Consider the following 20,447-nt stretch of genomic DNA (forward strand, 5'->3'; position numbering starts at 1 on the left):
TAGCTAATGGGGCCTCCTGCTGCTGCCGCACCGCCAGAGCACGATTTCTGTTCTCATCCTGAAGCAAAGTTCTTAACCCGATGTGCTATTTCTGGGTTAGCGGAGTTTGTAACTGTTATGTATTGAAGTCACTGTCAGGTCCGAGGCAGTTGTTTTAGGAGGGAACTTTAGGAGGGAATTTTGAATGATGTTTTGTTACATTGTTTGAGCCAGCCTCTATAAAAGCAGGCTGGCTCAGCACTTCAGTTCAGTTCTGTTCTGACTCAAATAAAGAGCTGTTTGGAGAATCGCTGTGTTGTCTGCTGCTCACCCACAACTTAACAGTAACCTGAAGCATTTGTAACCCGAGGTACCACTGTAATCTCTTCTAGAGCAAGGAAGGGGACTCTTGTGACCCTTACGGCATCTCTGACCATTGGCCATGCCAGCTAGAGTTTATAGGAGTTGGAGATTAACAACACGTGGAAAGCCACAGCTTCCCCATTCCTCTTTTACAAGCGACCACATAACTAGGTAAGATTTTTCAATTTACTCTCTCACATGTGCTCTTGAATCATGATTATGCGTCGGGGGGTTGAGGCAGCAGACTAAGGAAGGGAGGGAGCTGGGAAGGCAGATGTTGGGGAGAGAAAACACTGAGGGGACTGTGGCTCAGAAGAACATTATTGGGGAGGGCCACGGGACCCCGGTCCGGCTTATGCCAGGAGAATGCCATGTCCTTCTTCCTTCCCAGGCAGGGCCGGCCCTATGGCCAGGCTGGGTGGCGCAGGGCACCACGGTGCTGGCCCGCCAGGGGGGGGCACCGTGAGCTGCGCCCGCCCACTGGCCGGCCGGTCCGCCGCGTAGCTGCGCCCTTGGCAACCATGCGGTGCCTGCCCGCCGTGCAGCAGCGTCTGTGGCAGCCGTGCTGCGCCCGCCCACTGCACTGGAAAACGGGGCTGGGGGTGCCGGAGGGATCCGTGGCACCACGGCGTTAGGGGCGCTTAAGACGGCCCTGTTCCCAGGCCCATGGTTTGGGAGAGGAGCCAAGCAGCAGCAGCAGCCCAGCAGTGCCCTGGGGAAACCCATCATTTTCAGATATGCTGTGACCTTCTGTGGCAGGGGAAGCGTTTGACCGCAATCTGGCCTGCTGCATAAGGAAGGCCTGATTTAGATATTTCTATAGTTTTATAGTGTTTCTCTGTGGTCCACCTGGGAAGGAGAAGGGACATGATTCTCTCCCATGCCAACATGACATCTCGGCCATTTTATCGCAGAAGCATCAGCCAAAGTTTCCTCCGATTAAGACAGCTGCTCAGCTCATTTCTGAGAGAGAGGAGACTTTAGCTGCTGATTCTGAGCTAGGCGGGCCGGGACGGAGCCAAGATGCCCGTACAGAGGCCAAGTGGGGAGAGCTTTTAAGATCAGGTAAGAGGAAAGCTTCCTTCCCAGGTCCCCCACCCTCCTGCCCCAGACTGGTGCTAGTGTGGCTGGGAGCCAGGCGCCTGCTGATGTCTCCATTTGCAGCAAGGGAAAGACTCAGCTTGGGAGCCGCCGCTGGAGGCTGGAGCCCAGACATGCCACAGAGGTACTGTTTAATTTCCAAGCAAAGGGTCTGCTGGTTTCTCTTTAAGGTTTCCAGACTCAAAAGAGAGCAGGGCAATTAAAGGCACAGAAGTCCTGTCCACTATTGAGTCTGGCAACCCTAACAGTCCAGTCGCCATCCCCTGGGGCATGTGGCTGTTCCAAGACAAGAGAAGAGGGGCTCTGCCAGCTGCCCGGGAAACAGAATTCCCTCAAATAGGAGGGCCACAGTGCTAGGGCTTGGCTTGTACTGCTAAGTCCAGATGCCTCACACAATCCCCTCCAATTACCAGGAAAGCTGCTTTACAGACCTGGGCTATACCCGATTATTGTCTTCCCAAGCAACTTAAAAATGTAATGCTAGTGGTCAACGAAATAGGTTTAAAGACTCTCTCAAGGCAAATCTAAAAGAAATGAAGTATAAACAATTGGGAAAGGCTGGCCTGCGAAAACTCCAGTTGGAGAACAGCCTTTACCAAAGGTGTCATGGACTTTGAAGACGCTTGAAATCAGGAAGAAAGAGAGAAACAAGCTAAGAGGGTGGCACGGTCAGCAAACCCTCACCCTGATAGACTCCTGCCAGGATACCTATGTCCCCACTGTGGAAAGACGTGTGGACCCAGAATTGGTTTCCACAGTCCATTATGGACTCACTGTTAATATTGTGTTCATGGAAGACAATCTTACTCAGCTCCGTGTGCTCGCCAAAGAAGAAGGTGATAGAAATTGGGGGGGGGGGGGCTACAGCCTTTTTTATGGACATGGACTTAATGGGAAATCCTCATGGGAAGATGCCTTGAATGTCCATGCTCCCCCAATGTCTGGTTGGTCCAACACTTCCATCTCGTGCTCCCTGAAAGGCGGCACCCATCTGGCAGGTGGAGGTGCACCTTGGGGAGGGGGATAGTGTCATGGGGCAGGAACCAGCGTCATCTGCTGTGGGGGGAGTGACTTCACCTGCAGCTTCAAAGACTCCAAGGAGAAAGTGCTAATGAGAACCAGCTGGCTTCAGCCTTCTTAAGCAAAGCTCCCAGCAGAAGGCAGAGAAGGAAAGAAAACTGCTTGTTACTGTTTCTTTTTAACAATCTGTATCACGATATATTATTTAATCATTGGCATATCGAAAGCAACCAGTTCCTCCAATTTCTTCATTGAGTTTTAACATATGCCAGTGACTCCGTTCTCCTCTTGTCATAGACTGGAACATTCAGACAGCAGCCGGGACATCCCAGAAGACATACAAGGCACTGAGCAGCATGGGTTCCTCCAGCGACTTGGAAGGACGGTATAATTCACAAAGGCAAGACTGGAATGCCACGGATGATGGAGTCTCGCTCTTGTCCATCAGCTTGGGTGCTGGCAACAGAAACCATTCTATTGAAGTGTGGCCCTGTGGAGGAAGAAGGACTTGGTATCCTCCTGGCAGATGTGGGGCATGGATGCCCTGACATTGCTCCCAAAGAAAGCTTGGCCCAGCCACTTCAAGACGAGAGCATCTCCTTTCTAGTCTCATGCAGGAAGGTTCTTCTCCCGTTCTCTGTTGACACTCCGCTTGTAGGGTGTTCTCCCAGCCCCATGCAAATCTTTCCTTCCTCATACCTGTTCTTTTTATACAGAGTGCTTCTGCAGGAGCCACAGCGGTGCACAAAGGAGATCCTGGAAGAAAGAAGGTATCCTTGAAGCATGGCAGAACTCTAGGCTAAGGGCTGCTTTGAGGAAAGAATCCCTGAACATGTGAATGGGCTATCACAGACCAAACTCTACTTGAACAAAGAGATAATTCACGTACTTTTGTAAACCAAGAAAATATTGAATGAAAATTATTTCAAACAAACCAACAAATGGAAATGGTTCTGGGACTAAGCCTTGGTTTGGAAGGTGGAGAACTTCCACTTGCAGCATGGCCACCTGGGTGTTTGTCTGAAAAGCAGGAGAAAAAGGACAATGGTTAAGGACAAAGGGAGTTGTAGTCGAGAAATACCTGTAGGAGGGACCCCAGTTCCCAAACCCTGTCTTATTAGCGTACGCCTTTTTTCAGAAATGTATCCACAGCATGAACACGTACGCTCAACTTGAAGGGTGTTCTCCCAGTCCCATGCAAATCTTTCCTTCCTCTTACCTGCTCTTTTTATAAGGGTGGCTTTGACAACAGCCACAGGAGGCAGTGTTCCTACGACACCCCTATTGTGTTTTAGAAGAATCCCTGCCTTCCCTCTGCTCCAGTACCTGAGGGTCGTCAACATCTCTCCAGGGTTTTGGCCAGAACAAGGTAAATGTTGGGGAAAGGATCCCTCCTTGCAAAAAAAAACCTGAGGCGTCAGCAGACGCCTGGCTCCCAACCATGCTAGCACCAGTCTGGGGCAGGAGGGTGGGGCACACGGGAAGGAAGCATTCCTATAATATGGGGCACTCAATTGGCATTTCCATCTACCTGAACTCTGAGCCTTTCCCCACTTTACCTCCGTATAGGGGTCTTCGTCCTTCCCCTGACCCAGTACCTCTGTGGCATGTCTGGGCTCCAGCCTCCAGTGGCGGCTCCCAAGCTGAGTCTTTCCCTTGCTGCAAATGGAGACATCAGCAGGCGCCTGGCTCCCAGCCACACTAGCACCATTCTGGGGCAGGAGGGTGGGGGACCTGGGAAGGAAGCTTTCCTCCTACCTGATCTTAAAAGCTCTCCCCACTTGGCCTCTGTACGGGCATCTTGGCTCCGTCCCGGCCCGCCTAGCTCAGAAGCAGCAGCTAAAGTCTCCTCTCTCTCAGAAATGAGCTGAGCACATACCTAAGAGTAATGAATACCTAAATGTGAAAAATGGTTTCTACTTCTTTTCCTTACTATGTTCATTTGTTAAGTCAGAAGAGCTTGTCCACACTTATACAGGGGCGTACCCAGGATCAAAACTAGGGGGGGGGCAAGGGGTGGGCCCAAGGCATGGGAGGGGAGGGGCAAGGGGCGGGGCCAAGGCACAGGAGGGGAGGTGCCACAAAGTGGGGACGTGGGTGGGGCTACAGAGCCCAGGTGAAACTGACTCCAGTCTAATAACACCAAAAGGGGGGAAATCCAGGGAAATAATAAGGAGGATCAGAGAAAGGTCAGGACAAGCAGCTATAAAAAGGGACATTCTCAATGAGCCTGCTGAGGACCAGCTGTGGTTACGCAAGAGCAAGGACAAGGCATATCCCATACTACGCACATGGGCACTCATATTATGAATGAACAGCATCCTTTGACAGCCTGGCACCTTCCACGTGTTTTGGACCACAACTGCGCTGCCAGAGGCAGATGGGAGTTGTAGTCCAAAGCACACGGAGGGGAATCAGCTTAGCAAAGCCTGCTGTACAGAAATAAATTAAAGTTTGCCTGCTTTTGCCTTATCCCATCTTTTGCCTTATCCCATTCTGGGCTGCATCAATAGGAGTATAGCATCTAGATCAAGGGAAGTAATAGTACCACTGTATTCTGCCCTGGTCAGACCTCACCTGGAGTACTGTGATTCTATGATTATATGAAAAGTATTGAGGGAATGGAGGAGGGGGGGCAAACTGCAAGTTTTAATATTGTTCCATGCCACCCCAATATCCACAACAGTGAGATTCCAGGGGCCCAGGCACTTACCCAGGGTTCATATTTCCACAGTGGAGATAGTGGTGTCTTTATGATGTATTGCTTATTTACACATATTTATAAGCTGAGCCTACAATACAGGCGCTACATAATTATACTTTGTCCATAATAATTTTCACACAACCATCTTAAGAAATCAATCTATGCCTAGGTAAGCCTGTATAGGATAGCAGCCTGAAGCACAGAAACTATCTACAGCCGCTCCTTTCACTTGAACCCCTCACAGAAATCATGTAGAGCTGGCCTGAAAGAGACCCCCAGGGTCATCTAGTCCAACCCCCCCGGTAATGCAGGAATCCTGCCCACAGCAAGACCGACCCCTTTCATACGTCCGGATTCCTGTAAGCCTAGCAAGCTGAATACACCAAGGTCCGGACTCTTCTGCCCTGCGAAATGCAACCCAATTGTCTGAATGGTGGACAATGTCAGCAAAACAAATAGGCAAGTTTGAAGACATGGCAAACAGTGGCAAAGTTCATTATGAGAAGGAGATGGAAAGTTATATCCCTCCTAAAGGAGAGAAGAAGAAGTAAAAGGACTCCAATTCCCCCAAAAGTCCACCACCTGCTTTCTTCCTGTTTTGTTCTGAGCATCGTCCAAAGATAAAAAGCGACTGTTAGGGCAAAATTCTGGGTGCGAGAATGCTCAGCCACCCAGCTCATCAGGCAAGGGCCTGTGGTCGTTGCAGAGTATAAAAGGAAGGAGTCCAGCCACGATCCGGAGCAAACAGCAAGGTTTATTACTGCGCAGCAGGTTCAATGCCAGACTGAACACCATGAACAGGGCTGCAAGAACTTTTAAAAGTTCCCACCACCATCCCATAATGTACATCGAAAGCATCATACATACATCACTTGTGACAGGGTAAAACGTCAGAAAAGGGGAAGGGGCAAGGGGCATTAGCATACAGGTAAACAGGAGGTAAACAGGATTAACATACGGTAACAATGCACAATGTCCCAGAACATTGTTAAGCAAGTACCAGTAAGTATCTGGGAGGGGATCCTTGAGTACCTGGCGGGGGGGGGGGGAACAATGGGTCCAGGTGTGAGTATTGCCTCTGGCTTCGGAGGGTTGGGAATGGCAGGAGATGGTACCTGAATGGATTATGGATATGCAGAGGAGCACCACCCTGGCTACCTGACCTCTTGCTTAAAGGATTATGGCTGTTCCCTGCATCCCTGAGAGCCCTTGGCCAGAGTAGCAAAAGGGGGGTTCATTTAGAAATAAAGATACACTGTATTCATTCATAAAGAAATATGGTTACATAGAGTCTCAGGCAACAGAGAAAGGGTAGGAAAGGGAGCCTTTATTACACAGGGCTTGATCTTGAGGGGGTTCGTGTTGGTGCGATACTAGAGTGGTGTTGTAGGATCAAATGGGGTCCCCTTGAGGGCATTTGTGCCAATCTTGATTTCCAAATGAAGCCTCGTTTGGGTGCCCCCCCCATAAAATTCCCTAACAGTGACCACCCAGGTTTTTCTATTGGTGAGACAGCAAAGAAACTAAAAACCGTAATACATAACAACATAAAAAATATCTGTTGTCAATGCCAACATACCATCGCTTCCAATGAAGCTACATGCAGACTCTTTATAGCAGGGGTGGCCAACTTCCAAGAGTTAAAAACTAGCAGTGATTGATCTACCCCCTTTTGGGGGTTCAGGTTGAGGTTGTTGAGCTTTTTTTTAGGAAGGAAAGCCACCCATGTTTTAGCGGGTTCAGGTCAAAGTTTAGCTTTATTTAGGAAGGAAAGCCCTGTTTTGGGGGCTTCAGGGCAAAGATGTAGAGCTTTTTTTAGGGGAGCCAAAGTTGCTGAGCTTCTTTGGGGGGAGCCAGTGATCTACCACAGACGTCCAGTGATCTATTAGTAGATCATGATCTACCTGTTGGACATGCCTGCTTTATAGCAATAAAGGGGTGCTGGCCCTTTAAGGCTGAAAGAGAAAACTGAGACATCCATGCCCACCCTTTCTAACACACATCTTTTAAGATCACATCACACAGTGGCTGCCCAAACAGCTTGGATGATAAAAGACACAAAGGAGGGAGGACAATTGGGAAAGATATAACACCATTGCATTCCCATGCCTTCCAAGCCTCCTTATGCAAAACCACCCTGTTAAAACGGAACTCCTTTCACACCTCATTATCGCTGGAGGTTTCATTAAACTGATAAAGATCCCCCCTCCCCAAGGACAAGAGTAAAAGCTGTGGTGCCGACCATTTGCTACCTGAAACAAGGAAACAAATTGTATCTTAAATACTGGCACAGGAGCTTTGGAAGGCTCGCCCTGTTCAGCCTCCTCTCTTTGCGCGCGCGCGAGAGAGAGACTTCAATCCTTCAGCAGCCAGCTTCAAGTTCTCTCTCTCTCTCTCTCTCTCTCTCTCTCTCTCTCTCTCTCTCTCTCTCCCCCCCCCCTCCCTCCCACCGCGATCCCTGGGAGGAACATCAGAGTGAGTGTGGTGTTTTACGTACAGTGTTTTAATCCACACCCCAGCTCTTCCAATTCTGGTTCTCCATTCCCCCCTCCTTGTTTGCTCTAGTAAGAGCAGCAGCAGAATGAGCTGAACGAGCGAAGGCTGTGGGGAGGCAGCCCGGGCGAGCTCCAGCAGGAGGGTGTTGCGCTCTCTCCCCTCCTCTCCCTCGCTGCGTCCTTTTGCTTCTAGAGAGGGGCAGCTGCCAGCTGGCTTCTAGAGTAGGGCAGCTGCCCTAACTTGCCCCATGGTGGGTACGCCCTTGCACTTATATATTATCACTGAACAGGTTGGACACAGCTGAAAATCAGCCACAGCTGCTCAGAAGTAATTGCCCCAATTTTCACTTGATTAATGTCAGGGACCCGGGTGGCGCTGTGGGTTAAACCACAGAGGGCTTGCCGATCAGAAGGTCGGTGGTTTGAATCCCCGCGATGGGGTGAGCTGCCGTTGCTCAGTTCCTGCTCCTGCCGACCTAGCAGTTCGAAAGCACATCGAAGTGCAAGTAGATAAATAGGTACCACTCTGGCGGGAAGGTAAATGGTGTTTCCTTGCGCTACTCTGGTTCACCAGAAGTGGCTTAGTCATGCTGGCCACAACCATAGCTGCCAAGTTTTCCCTTTTCTCGCGAGGAAGCCTATTCAGCATAAGGGAAAATCCCTTTAAAAAAGGGATAACTTGGCAGCTATGGCCACGACCCAGAAGCTGTACGCCGGCTCCCTCAGCCAGTAAAGCGAGATGAGTGCCACAACCCCAGAGTCGTCCATGACTGGACCTAATGGTCAGCAGTCCCTTTACCTTTACAGTGACCACAATGCATCACAGTGAAACCATGCATTACACAATTCTACAAAATGATTACATAATCTTTATGGTGGTATACTAAAGCAAAAGTTTATCTTGCTCAAGGAACAATGTCATGATGGGCATTTTTGAGCCATAGCAATCAAAACACATCAATGTGAAAAGCTGCACATGAGGGTTGGGGCAGGTGGGTAGGGATAGATTGTATCACAGGCGGACAAGCTACAGTCCTCACCCCAATGTCATATGGGTGGCAAGGAGCTAAGAATGGGCAACAGGGTAGCAGAGACACAAGGGCATGGCTTGATCTTGCCCACCACCAGTAGGCACCACCTTACTCCTGAGGGAATCAGGTCCTCCTTGAGCTAAAAAAAAAAAAAGGAACCCACAAACAAAGTCCAAACCAGGTGATAAAAAATGAATCGAATATGGCACTTTGAAAAATGCATATACACACACTACATATATAAAATATATATTTATTCTTCCTAAACATTAGTTAGCGTAACTATTTACAAGAAGTAGAAACTGGCAAAGAGGAAAGGTTGAAGAACAAGCTCTGTAAGTGGAAAAACAATAATTTAATAACAAAGCAAATGAACAGATACTGTACCTGTCACTAAGGAAAAACACTGTCCTATTAAACTGAATAAAGCTAGTTCAAGAGACGATTTGCCCCAACCAAGAAAATGATACATGAACCATCATAAAAGATCCCAATAGTCATTACCTGAAGAGTTCAGTGCCAAATGTGCATTGTTGTTGTTGTTTAGTCGTGTCCGGCTCTTCGTGATCCCATGGACCAGAGCATGCCAGGCACTCCTGTCTTCCACTGCCTCCCGCAGTTTGGTCAGACTCATATTGCTGGCATCGAGAAGACTGTCCAACCATTAGGATGTCCGTTTGAACCCTTTAAAAATTCTGTTCACTCATCCAACAAGTTCACAATTAGGTGGGACAGAAGAGAATTCATTTTTTTCATACTATCCCTTTCTTATGATTACAGTATTAGTTATCTTGTTTCATCTTGCTGTCTACCTAAACATTAAGGGGGCCCAACAGAACCATTCTTCTTCCTCTTCTTCTTCCCACCACCACTACCACCGTTGCTTGTTCCAAGGCTATTTACACAGAAGTCAAATTCAGGAGGCTTGTGGGTGTTTCCACAGGATCAAGCAAGGTTCTTTCAATACTTTGTACTCACTTGCAAGATGGACACTATGAGAATGTCCTGGGTCATGGGGAAGCCAAGAGGTCAATAATTCTCTTTAAAAGCTCTGCTGCCAAATCTAATTGCTTCAGATCATCCATTCACACCATTAAAAAAAATTATTGCTTATCAAAGGGGGTGGGGGCAAATAATATATTCAAGGGGCTGGAGGTTGCTTAGAGATGTTTATTCTTACTCTACATTTTGAGCCATGCTTAGCTTTGTCAGTAACCTTTTACACATGCTCCATATACAGCTACGTACATGATTTTAGTATTTTCCTTAAAAAGGAGAGGGGGAACGACAACAGCACTGTCAGTTTCACTTCTATTTCTGGATAGGCAAGGAAGTGCGCAGGTGGTGGGCACTACATTTTGGTGCTCCCCTGGCATGGGAAGTGTCCTGGCCTCCTTGCTGGCCCTAACTTCTGTTGCCAGCTGGAGAACACCAATAGCTAGACAGCAAGTTACAAGCTTGGTGGATAAGGAAATGCTATGTATGCAGTGTTATATTTAATTCAATAAGCCTTCTGGCAAAGTCCCCCCTTATATTCTTGTGGAGACACTGGTAAAATGTGGACTGCGTGAGGTAACTGTTATCTATCACCCATTTCCACCACCCCTCCCCACCCTTTCTCTACATATAAGCACCTGGGGACTTCTAATTCAGTGTATCTGAAGAAGTGTGCATGCACACAAAAGCTCATACCAAAATAAAAACTTAGTTGGTCTTTAAGGTGCTGCTGGAAGGAATTTTTTTTATTTTGTTTCGACTACGTCAGACCAACACGGCTACCTACCTGTAACTAGGTTTAAAGACTGTCCAACTCTATGATTCTAACAAAAATAGTGAGATTGGAAAAAGTTATATCCAATGGCAAATGTCCTGTCATTTTCTAGAGATTAAATAATCCTAAAATGATTGTCTCTACCCTTTCATATATGTACTGCAACATCACATGTGTGATCAGTGCAGCTCACATATTAATGCTGTTACAATACAGTACTCCGGAATAGTAGAAGACCCACCTCTACTGGCTATTCAGCATAACTACTCACAATTTCTCTTTCCCTAGAATTATTTCTCTGGTATGTTCCACAAGTTACAAATTTATCAGTTGTATAACTCTATTCCTGCAGTATAATCGATAATGTGGAAAAGGCAAATATAATACAGGTACTTCATATAACATATTATAAATGACCCCCCAAAACACTGATTGCACATGGCCTCACCAATTGCTAGTACATTACTGATGCATTTATCCATTTCATGAAGGTGTCTTCACATACAGACTTACACATTACAAACAAAAAAATTCTAATCTAACTCACTCTTCTCAGTGGAGCAATCATATTTAAAGCAAAGACTTTAGAATTTTAAAATAAATTGCTATTTAGTACAGGCAGTAATTGTTTTTCTAAAGTTCAAATTTGTACGTGTTTATCTGCATGTTGAAGTTTAAATTACAGGTACTTTATGGCAGGGGACCAGTACTTCACATTCTCAGAAGGACTCTCACTATGTGAAAAAATGCACTCCAATGGCACAGTGTGCTAGAACAGTGTTTTTCAACCACTGTTCCGCGGCACACTAGTGTGCCGCGAGATGTTGCCTGATGTGCCGTGGGAAAAATCGAAAAATTACTTTCTATATAGTCAATATAGGCACAGAGTTAAATTTTTTAACATTTTCTAATGGTGGTGTGCCTCGTGATTTTTTTCATGAAACAAGTGTGCCTTTGCCCAAAAAAGGTTGAAAAACACTGTGCTAGAATATCCACACATAACATAATCAGCATTTGCATGTATTCAAAATGGACAGCCTGTATTGTATAATACATTTCTAAAGAGCCTAGAACAGGAATACTAATGGCCAATGCTACAATCTTATACAGTTACCTGTAAGTAAGTCCCACTGAACTCAGTGGGAGTTACTTCTGAGTAGACATGCATAGGATTGCAACTGTAAAACTACAAAGCTCAGCCCCCTGAAAACAAAGAAAGAAAGAAAGAAAGAATTCTAGTATATCTATATTTTCTTCAAGGCTTGGGTACCTTGGGTATTGTCAGATATGATTCCCATATTATGCATTAAAGATCCATGGGTGCTCAAGAGCTACTCCAAAGGTGACAAGTGCATTTTAGTGCATTACTGAAAGATCATTGGCTTCCTTGCTCTAAGAGAGAGAGTGTGTGTGTGTGTGTGTGTGTGTGTGTGTGTGTGTGTGTGTGATGTTTTCTATCACTACTGCAAACACTAGAAAATAATATACCTAATTTTGTTGTTTTAACTCTTTCCTGTAGCAGTTTTACATTGGAACAATGCACAATTTCACGATCAATATGGATGATTGCTCACTCTGTAAAAAACTTCCATTCCTTGTTTCTTGATCCCTGGGTTCAAAACAATCCAACAGCAAAACAAAATATCTTAAGGACTAGAGCTCCTCCAAGAATGGACATAAAAAGTCTAGTTCTAGTACAGTATTCAAGTACAGTACTTCTACTGAAGTAGCAGTAATAAATTAGGAACAAGGAAAACACATATAAATAGACAGGAGCATTTCAGAACAAAATCTCTATGCCCATGTTACAGTAGATTCTCTTTAAAAAATTTTTTAGTAAAAATATAACTGTTTTAAGATTCCGGTCAACAAGTGTATCAGTAACAAAATTGAGGTCCTGTGTCATTTTTTAAAAATCACATATTTTCAACATATGCAGCCAAAATGACTGAGGATAAGGCCAAAGTCATTTTAAAATATAGATATTGAAAAATTTGAATTAAAGTCTTAAAAAGGTACTAGTACAGTACTTGAGAACAGATTATTATTATTGTGCATCAAAGTAGCTTAAATTCCTTCTTAGCTGTGTAATACTAAAGAGTCCATGGGGCGCAGGTGGTGCTATGGGTTAAACCACACAGCCTAAGGCTTGCGGATCAGAAGGTTGGTGGTTCGAATCTCTGCGACGGGGTGAGCTCCCATTGCTCGGTCCCAGCTCTTGCCAACCTAGCAGTTCGAAAGCACATGAAAGTGCAAGTAGATAAATAAGTACCACTCCAGCGGGAAGGTAAACGGCGTTTTCGTGTGCTGCTCTGGTTCGCCAGAAGTGGCTTAGTCATGCTGGCCACATGACCTGGAAGCTGTATGCCGGCTCCCTCGGCCAATAACGTGAGATGAGCGCTGCAACCCCAGAGTTGGTCATGACTGGACCTAACGGTCAGGGGTCCCTTTACCTTTACGAAAGAGTCCATTGCATGTCACTGAGCTCTGCTGGATTACCTCCTTCAGCTTCCAAGTAATTCATAAAAGCAGCCATTGCAGTGTCGCTTTGACAAACTGCATCAAAATCCAGGTGAGAAGCATCACCTAAGAAAAGAACAAAAAATGTCACAACTTTATGCAAAAATCAGCCTCTGTAATTCATTGTTTACTCTGAAACAAGCAACATCCTTTTGGCACAAATAACTTTACACATCACATCTGTAATTCCTTGCACATGCTGCAAGATAGCCAAGACTGGGATACAAAGAATGAAAACACAATTTGTACTGACTGGCAGCTGCTCTCCAGGAGTTCAGACAAGGGATTCCCAACCCTACCTGGCTTGACCTGACGAAGGAGAAGCGGTTTCCAAGGAATGGAAACAACTTCCCTCTCCTCCAGTGAGGTGTGCTCTTACCACCCATCAGTTAATGGGCGGTTGGGAATATGCCTTGCTCCTGCAATGTAACAACCAAGAGCCCACTTTAAGCTCCCAATTGTTACTTTGAAGCCTCACCCGTAGCCATATGAAACCCATATTGTATCCTATATAATAAAGTCCCTGTGTCTCTGCGTCCAGTCCCTGTGTCCGCGCTACTGCACATGTGCCCCACGGACACAGGGATTGGACGCAGAGACTGCACGCACACACACGCCCTCCCCCCCTCAACCCTCTGCCTACCGTTTACCTGCGGCCGCCAACCGCCAATTTTTTTTTTTTGCCTCTTGCATGCGGTGGGTCGCGTTCCTCTTCCCGCCGGACTCACGTGGACGTAGAGCACGGCGGCCGCTTCCAGAGCGGGAGGCTGAGGGCAGAGCTGCGCGGTGGAGGCGCCTCTGAAGAGCCTCTCTGGCGGCCGAACTGCCCGCAGGCCAGCCAGGAGCGCCGCCCTGAGCTTGCCAAGGGCGCCCATGCCGCTCCGCGCTGCTCTCGGGTATGTTCTAGCGCCGGGTCGGCGCTGATCAGCGCTGCGCGGAGCACCGGATTGAGGAGCCTGTCTGCACTCAGCGCCCAGCAGCGCCGCATGGAGCATCGCCTCCTCAATCCAGCACAGCGCTGCTGGACGCTGTCTCTGCAGACCGGCTCCTCGATCCGATGGTCCGCGCAGCGCTGCTGGGTGCCAACCCGGCAGGCCGCTTCCTTATCCGGCGGCCTGCCGGGTCGGCGCTAATCAGCGCTGCACGGAGCACCGAATCGAGGAGCCGGTCTGCACTCAGCGCCCAGCAGCGGCGCACGGAGCAATCGCTTCCTCAATGGGCGCTGACTCTGCAGACCGGCTCCTCAATCCGGTGCTCCGCGCAGCGCTCACATATGTTCTAGCGCCCGTTTATTTAACGGGCTGAAAGACACTAGTCATGCATAAAAGGTAAAGGTAAAGGACCTCTAGATCAGGCATCCCCAAACTGCGGCCCTCCAGATGTTTTGGCCTACAACTCCCATGATCCCTCGCTAACAGGACCAGTGGTCGGGGAAGATGGGAATTGTAGTCCAAAACATCTGGAGGGCCGAAGTTTGGGGATGCCTGCTCTAGATGGTTAACTCCAGTCAAAGGCAACTATGAGGTGCAGCGCTCATCTCGCTTTTCAGGCTGAGGGAGCTGGCATTTGTCCACAGAAGCTTTCCGGGTCATGTGGCCAACATGACTAAACTGCTTTTGGCGCAACGGGACACTGTGATGGAAGCCAGAGCACATGGAAACACTGTTTACCTTCCCGCCACAGCAATACCTATTTACCTACTTGCACTGGTGTGCTTTTGAACTGCTAGGTTGGCAAAAGCTGGGACAGAGCAACAGGAGCTCACCCCATCCCACACATTCGAACCACCGACCTTCCGATTGGCAAGCCCAAGAGGCTCAGTGGTTTAGACCACAGTGCCAACCACATCCCCTGCATCAGGTATAGAGCAGGCTAAATGGGGAGACTGGCAGGGGGCTGGAAATTCCCCATCCATGAGTTAGAACATTTCTGTCCCCAATCAGGCTGCATCTACAGGTGACATCTATTTCTTTTAACCTAAGGATTCTATGAACAGGAGCACTGGCAATCTCAAACTGGTAGGAACTAAACACCCTCAGATACACAATCTATTCTGCAGAGACTTACAAATACCTCATTAAGAATAAATAAACAGAAGGGAAACTTACTGAGAAGAGGTTCATTGTTGGGGAGTGGAATAGTGCCCTGGTGTTGCCCTGAGGTTTCCACATCTAATTTTCCTGAAGGACACAGCTGAAGAATGTCTCTCTTTGGCACCTGAGCACACACAAAAATGGTAACAATAGCCAGAAATCAACAAAAATGATATTACAGAAATCAAATACCGGTACTTTTCTTTCTTTCTTTTTTCAAAAAAAAATTTTAAATTAAAATTTCCAAATAAGCAAAAAATAACAAAAAATAATAATTACCTTCCATCTTAAATTCACCCTCTCAGTTCATTTCGCTCTGCCGAGCTGAGACTTCCCTCCCTCCCATCGTTCGGCTTTATTTCTCACTCTTATCTCGCAGTTCCTTTTTACAATCATAGGTAGATTAAGTTCGTAGGATTTATTTCAGTCCTGCAAGTGTCGTTAAACTTCTACAGCTTTTCTCCATATAGTCAATGAATTTACTCCATTCCTTCTGGAACTTTGTCTCTCCCTGGTTTCGGATCCCACAGGTAAACTTTGCCAGTTCTGCATAATCCATCATTTTCGTCTGCCACTCCTGTATCTCCTGTAATTTCCATTTTGGGGCTAATAAAGTCCTAGCCGCGGTTGTAGCATACATAAATAGTCTCTGATCTCCCTTTGCCATTTCCTCTCCCATTAGTCCCAATAGAAAAGCTTCGGGTTTTTTGGGGAAAAGTGTACTTAAACATCTTTTTCAACTCATTATATATCATTTCCCTAAATCCTTTTACTTTCTCGCAAGTCCAGGAAGCTTTTTTTTTGTATTAGGAAGCCTCTCATTACTGCCTTACTTGCGTCCCAAACCATGTCAAGTAAAGTTTCTTTATGTAAATTCCAGTGAAAATAGTCTCTTAAAATCTCTTTTGATTTTTCTACTATTGTTTTGTCATCAGACAGGTCGTTGTTCATCCTCCATCTAAAGGAGTTTTGTTCTTTTCCTCTCAGTTCCATGGATATTGAATTATGATCTGACAATGTTCGTGGTGTAATTTCATTTCTTGCTACCCTGGGTGCCAGTTCCTTGGAGAGCCACATATAATCAATTCTTCCCGAACTCTGATTCGATTCCGAGAAGAAAGTGAACTGTTTTGTCGTTGGGTGTTTTAATCTCCAAATGTCTACTAGACCTAGGTTTTCCACTAGATCAAAATATGTCTCCGGTAACTTTCCTTTGTTCTTTCTTTTCTTCGTTCTGTCCAGTTCTGGTATCACCACGCCATTAAAATCTCACATTAAAATTATCTTTTGATCCATGAATTCTATCAGACTTTCCTCTAAACTTTTGTAAAATTCTGCTTTGTTTTCATTTGGTGCATAGATTCCCACCACAATTAATTTCTCTCCTTGCGATGTTAACTGTACAACAATCATTCTTCCTTCTTCATCCTTTGAAATCAATTTCAGGTCCAGTTTCTCTTTTATGTACAAAACCACTCCTCTCGTTTTTTGCTTACATCTGAGGTTATAAATTCTCTGCCCAATCTTTTATTAATTAAAATATGTCTATGTTTCTTTGCCACGTGTGTTTCTTGCAAACAAATCACATCTAAATTTCGTTTTTTCAAAACATGTTCAATTCTATTCCTTTTGGCTTTATCATTAAGTCCATTCACATTCCATGAAATCAACTTAAGCGCCATTTTGAAATTCAAACTATCAGAAACTTTACCTACGATTGGGCAGATTTCTTAGCAATATCCTCCTCTTCTTCTTCTTCTTCTTCTTCTTCTTCTTCTTCTTCTTCTTCTTCTTCTTCTTCTTCTTCTTCTTCTTCACTTCCTCCTTTTTCCTCTTCTTCCTCTTCCTCCTCTTCTTGTTCTTCTCCTTCTTCTTTTCCTCCTCCTTCTTTCCTCTTCTTTCTCTCCTAAGTTTTGGTTCTGCGTCTCCTGATGCTTCCGCCAATTCTGCCAAACTGGGTTCTAAATTTCCAAGATACTTCTCATACTTTCTTAAAAAATTCCCAACATCTTGCATGCTTGTCAAAATAATTTTTTTTCTCCTTGTAATAGAACATGATCCCTTCTGGCTACTCCCATCTGTGTTGAATTCCATTCTTCCTCAATAGTGACACCAATGGCTTGTATCCTTCTTCCATCAATTATTAGTTTGTTGGTGTAACTCAGTCTCAGTATCGCATTTCTCATTTCCATTGAATTAAATATCACCAGACAATCTCCAGGGGCTTTCTTTGCTTTGGGCCTTTGCTGATCTTACTTTAATCCTAAATGCATTTACAATGGATTAGCTCACCTCCTCTTCTTGTACATCCATCCATTTCACCAATTCTTTAATTATTTTTTGTTTAACATCTTCATTCGGTTCCTCTACAATCCCTCTCAATTTCAGATTCATCTGTTTCTGCCTCATCTCCATCATAGCCATATTGTCCCATATTTGTTCTTGTGCTTTATCTAAATCTGATATTTTCTCTTTCACTTGATCTTTCTTTGCCTCCCGAACCTCCTCCTGCGTTTTCTTCACCGTATCTTCCATAGTTTTTGATCTTACCGTCAAATCATTTATCTTGGTTGTGAGCTCTCCCACTGCCCCTTCAATTTTTCTGTCTATCGTTTCCTGTACTTCCCCTAATTTTTTCTCCAGACATTGTTCATTTTGTTTAAATTCTTCTTTTATCTTCTGCCATAAAGCATCTAAATCCTTGACTTCTTATTGCCTTGATCCTCTCCTGTCAGCTGGTGTTCCCGTGGTTTTCTTCCTTTCCTTTCCTGCCATCTCAAAATAGTGAGTTGCAATTACTCCTCTTACCGCTAAAGGGAGCTTTGACCTGGAAATAAAATTACAATAACCTGCAGTACCGGTCTTGTCCCTAGATGGAGTCTTACAGTCAAAATAATATAAGTCAGGCAATATGAGTCAGCCAAAATGGAGGCTCCCTGGCAAGTAGGAAATCCGGGAGATTTCTGGGATTTTTCTCAATTCAGGAGAACAGCGGGAAACGGATTAAAATCCAGGGGTTTCCTGCGAAAAATGGGATACTTGGCAGCTAAGCATATGGGGTCTCACATGATCAGGGTCTCAACTGCACAGGTGGGCCTCTCATCTAGAACCTTTACATGATAGCAGCTGAATTACACATAGGAGATCTTCAGACATGATGTCAGGGGTGAGACAAAAGGCTTGGCACTCCTCCTTGCTCTATACACGGATTCTCTTCATGTGTGTAACATGTTGAAAGGGCTAGTAAGAAAGATCAAATCAAGTTACTGGGTTATTAGCCTTTCTTAGAGGCCAGTGGCTTATGGATACTCACATCACTACAGTCTACTGGGGAAGAAGACTTCCTCATAAGATCTGATGGACTTAACTCGCCAGGAGGTGGAGATGTATGTAACCTAGATAAAAACAAAAGATGACATTTAATCCTCCTCACAAAGTCTTTGGCAAACACAAACAATCTGGCCTCTAAAACACTTGATATTATTTATTAACTAGTGCTGCTGTATCAGAAACCAAGATTAGCAACATTTGCCCTTTAAGTAAGATCTCCACCCCTTCCCTCCAAGGTCTTAGACCTCCATCGCTGGAGGAACCTGATCATATTCAGTCCTATAAAAGAGTCCTAAAATTCAGACTAAGTGATCAAGTGGCTGTATTGTTTAAAACTATGGCCTAAGCTGATTAAGTGATTCTTTAGTTCTGCAAAGTTTTAGTAGAAAGGGATGCCAATGAACCAAAAGGATGTACTAACAGTCTTGATGGATCAGGCCAAAGCCCCATTTAATCCAGCATCCTGTTTTACAGTGGGCAACCAGATGCCTATGGAAAACCCACAAGATGGAACTTAGAACAACAGCACTCTGTCCGCTTGTAATTCCCAGCAATTGGTATTCTGGGGCCTATGAAGTTAGAACATTACTACTGTGGCTAGTAGCTATTCATAGCCTTTCCTCAATGAATTTGCCTAATCCTCTTTTAAAGCCACCTGAGATGGTGGACATTACATTTTGTGAGAACAAATTCCATACTTTAGCTATCACTGTGAGGGTCATGTGCACAATCAAGTGTGCCAGGGCCATATATTAATTACATTTTTTACCAAGTGCTCCCTATTTTAATTTCAAGTGAAAGTATTAAAGGTTGGCAATCCACTCCACTAAACAGATCTCCCATTTTATTAAATATGGAGGATTACATGCTGGTGGTAGTGGATCTTTAGAGATTTGAATTTCCGGTGTCCAAGGGTTCTCAGAAGGAACTTGTTTCAACACCTTATGTTTTGCTTTTATACTTACAATTTTCTCCCTTTGAAAACCCTTCAACTAACATGAGAGGGTGACCTAGCTCTTGAAATGAATCCCTCAGAGTGGTCTAGAATCTGGTCCTCTAAAGCTTTTATTTCAGTTTTGGCCATGGTTAGTCCACCTTTTAAAATAAAAAAATGGTTAGCGTTTGTTGCAAAAAAATAGAGTTATTACCTTTGTAAATCTAAGACTTCATTTGCAATTTCAGTTCCTATGCTTCCAGCCCCAAGTACAGTTCCTGTAGACATCCCTGGTACACCAAGATATGGTGGCTTTGTTGTATCTATGTTTTAAGAGACAGGGAATCAAGATGATTTTATTTAGTTTTACACTGTTTCCCACTGTAACAAATTATCTATTTTATTTTATTGAAATCATTTTTATTAAAGATTTTATTGAATTACAAAAGAACATGCAATCTTTCTCTCTTTTTATCATAGAGTCTCTTAGTTATGTTTAATGTAAGAAAATGTATCTAGTATAGGGTTGAAGGGGAAGAGAGGTGGTAGGAGAGAGTGGTGGGGAGCATAGCTGCCAAGTTATCCCTTTTTTTAAGGGATTTTCCCTTATGCTGAATAGGCTTCCTTGCGAGAAAAGGGAAAACTTGGCAGCTATGGTGGGGAGATGGTGGGTGGTAAATTTACATATTATTTTTCTCCCCCCCCCCAAAAATGGTATATGTGTGTGGTTTTTGTGGCAGCGTCACTTGGGCAGGTTCTCTTTCTATTCATTTGTTGGTTTACACTGGCACCGAGTGAAGGTTGGGAGGCAGATTATCCGTTTTAACGCTTAAAAGTAATTTTAACTGTGTGATAAATACATCCTATTCACAACCATTTGTTTCAATTTTGATGACATAGATGGAATGCTTTCCCTTTCATGTAATGTAACCTTCAATTTCAGTATTTTTTTACAGTATTTTTTTTTACCAACTCCTTGCTCCAAAATAATAAACAAGGATAGAAACTTCAATCTTTTCACAGAAGTAATACAATGAAAATTATAATTGTAATTCATTTTTATCTTGCACCATCAGCTTTTACCCTACAAGAGTAAGACACACCCA

The 20,447-nt window shown here is 44.9% G+C and overlaps 1 protein-coding gene and 1 long non-coding RNA gene across 7 annotated transcripts in view; one reads left to right on the forward strand and one right to left on the reverse strand.

The window, feature by feature from the left end:
* The first annotated feature begins 380 nt into the window (after positions 1 to 380).
* LOC148684511 (uncharacterized) overlaps positions 381 to 20,447 on the forward strand; it is a 39,085-nt gene continuing 19,018 nt past the window's right edge. Inside the window, exon 1 of the long non-coding RNA XR_015951750.1 lies at positions 381 to 513. This is a non-coding gene — a long non-coding RNA (uncharacterized LOC148684511). The remainder of the gene's footprint in view (positions 514 to 20,447) is intronic.
* The window catches only part of BMAL2 (basic helix-loop-helix ARNT like 2), a 38,784-nt gene continuing 27,267 nt past the window's right edge, over positions 8,931 to 20,447 (reverse strand). For all 6 annotated transcript variants that reach the window (XM_060279465.2, XM_060279464.2, XM_060279466.2 and 3 more), the window contains 4 exons: positions 19,556 to 19,664; positions 18,391 to 18,472; positions 15,093 to 15,201; positions 8,931 to 13,050 (listed from right to left, as the gene is read on the reverse strand). In XM_060279465.2, the coding sequence (XP_060135448.1) occupies positions 12,920 to 13,050; positions 15,093 to 15,201; positions 18,391 to 18,472; positions 19,556 to 19,664 (431 nt within the window). In that variant the 3' untranslated portion in view covers positions 8,931 to 12,919. The remainder of the gene's footprint in view (positions 13,051 to 15,092; positions 15,202 to 18,390; positions 18,473 to 19,555; positions 19,665 to 20,447) is intronic.

Source organism: Zootoca vivipara, chromosome 9 (assembly GCF_965207765.1).
Source record: "Zootoca vivipara chromosome 9, rZooViv2.hap1.1, whole genome shotgun sequence".
In the NCBI taxonomy this organism is placed as follows: domain Eukaryota; kingdom Metazoa; phylum Chordata; class Lepidosauria; order Squamata; family Lacertidae; genus Zootoca; species Zootoca vivipara.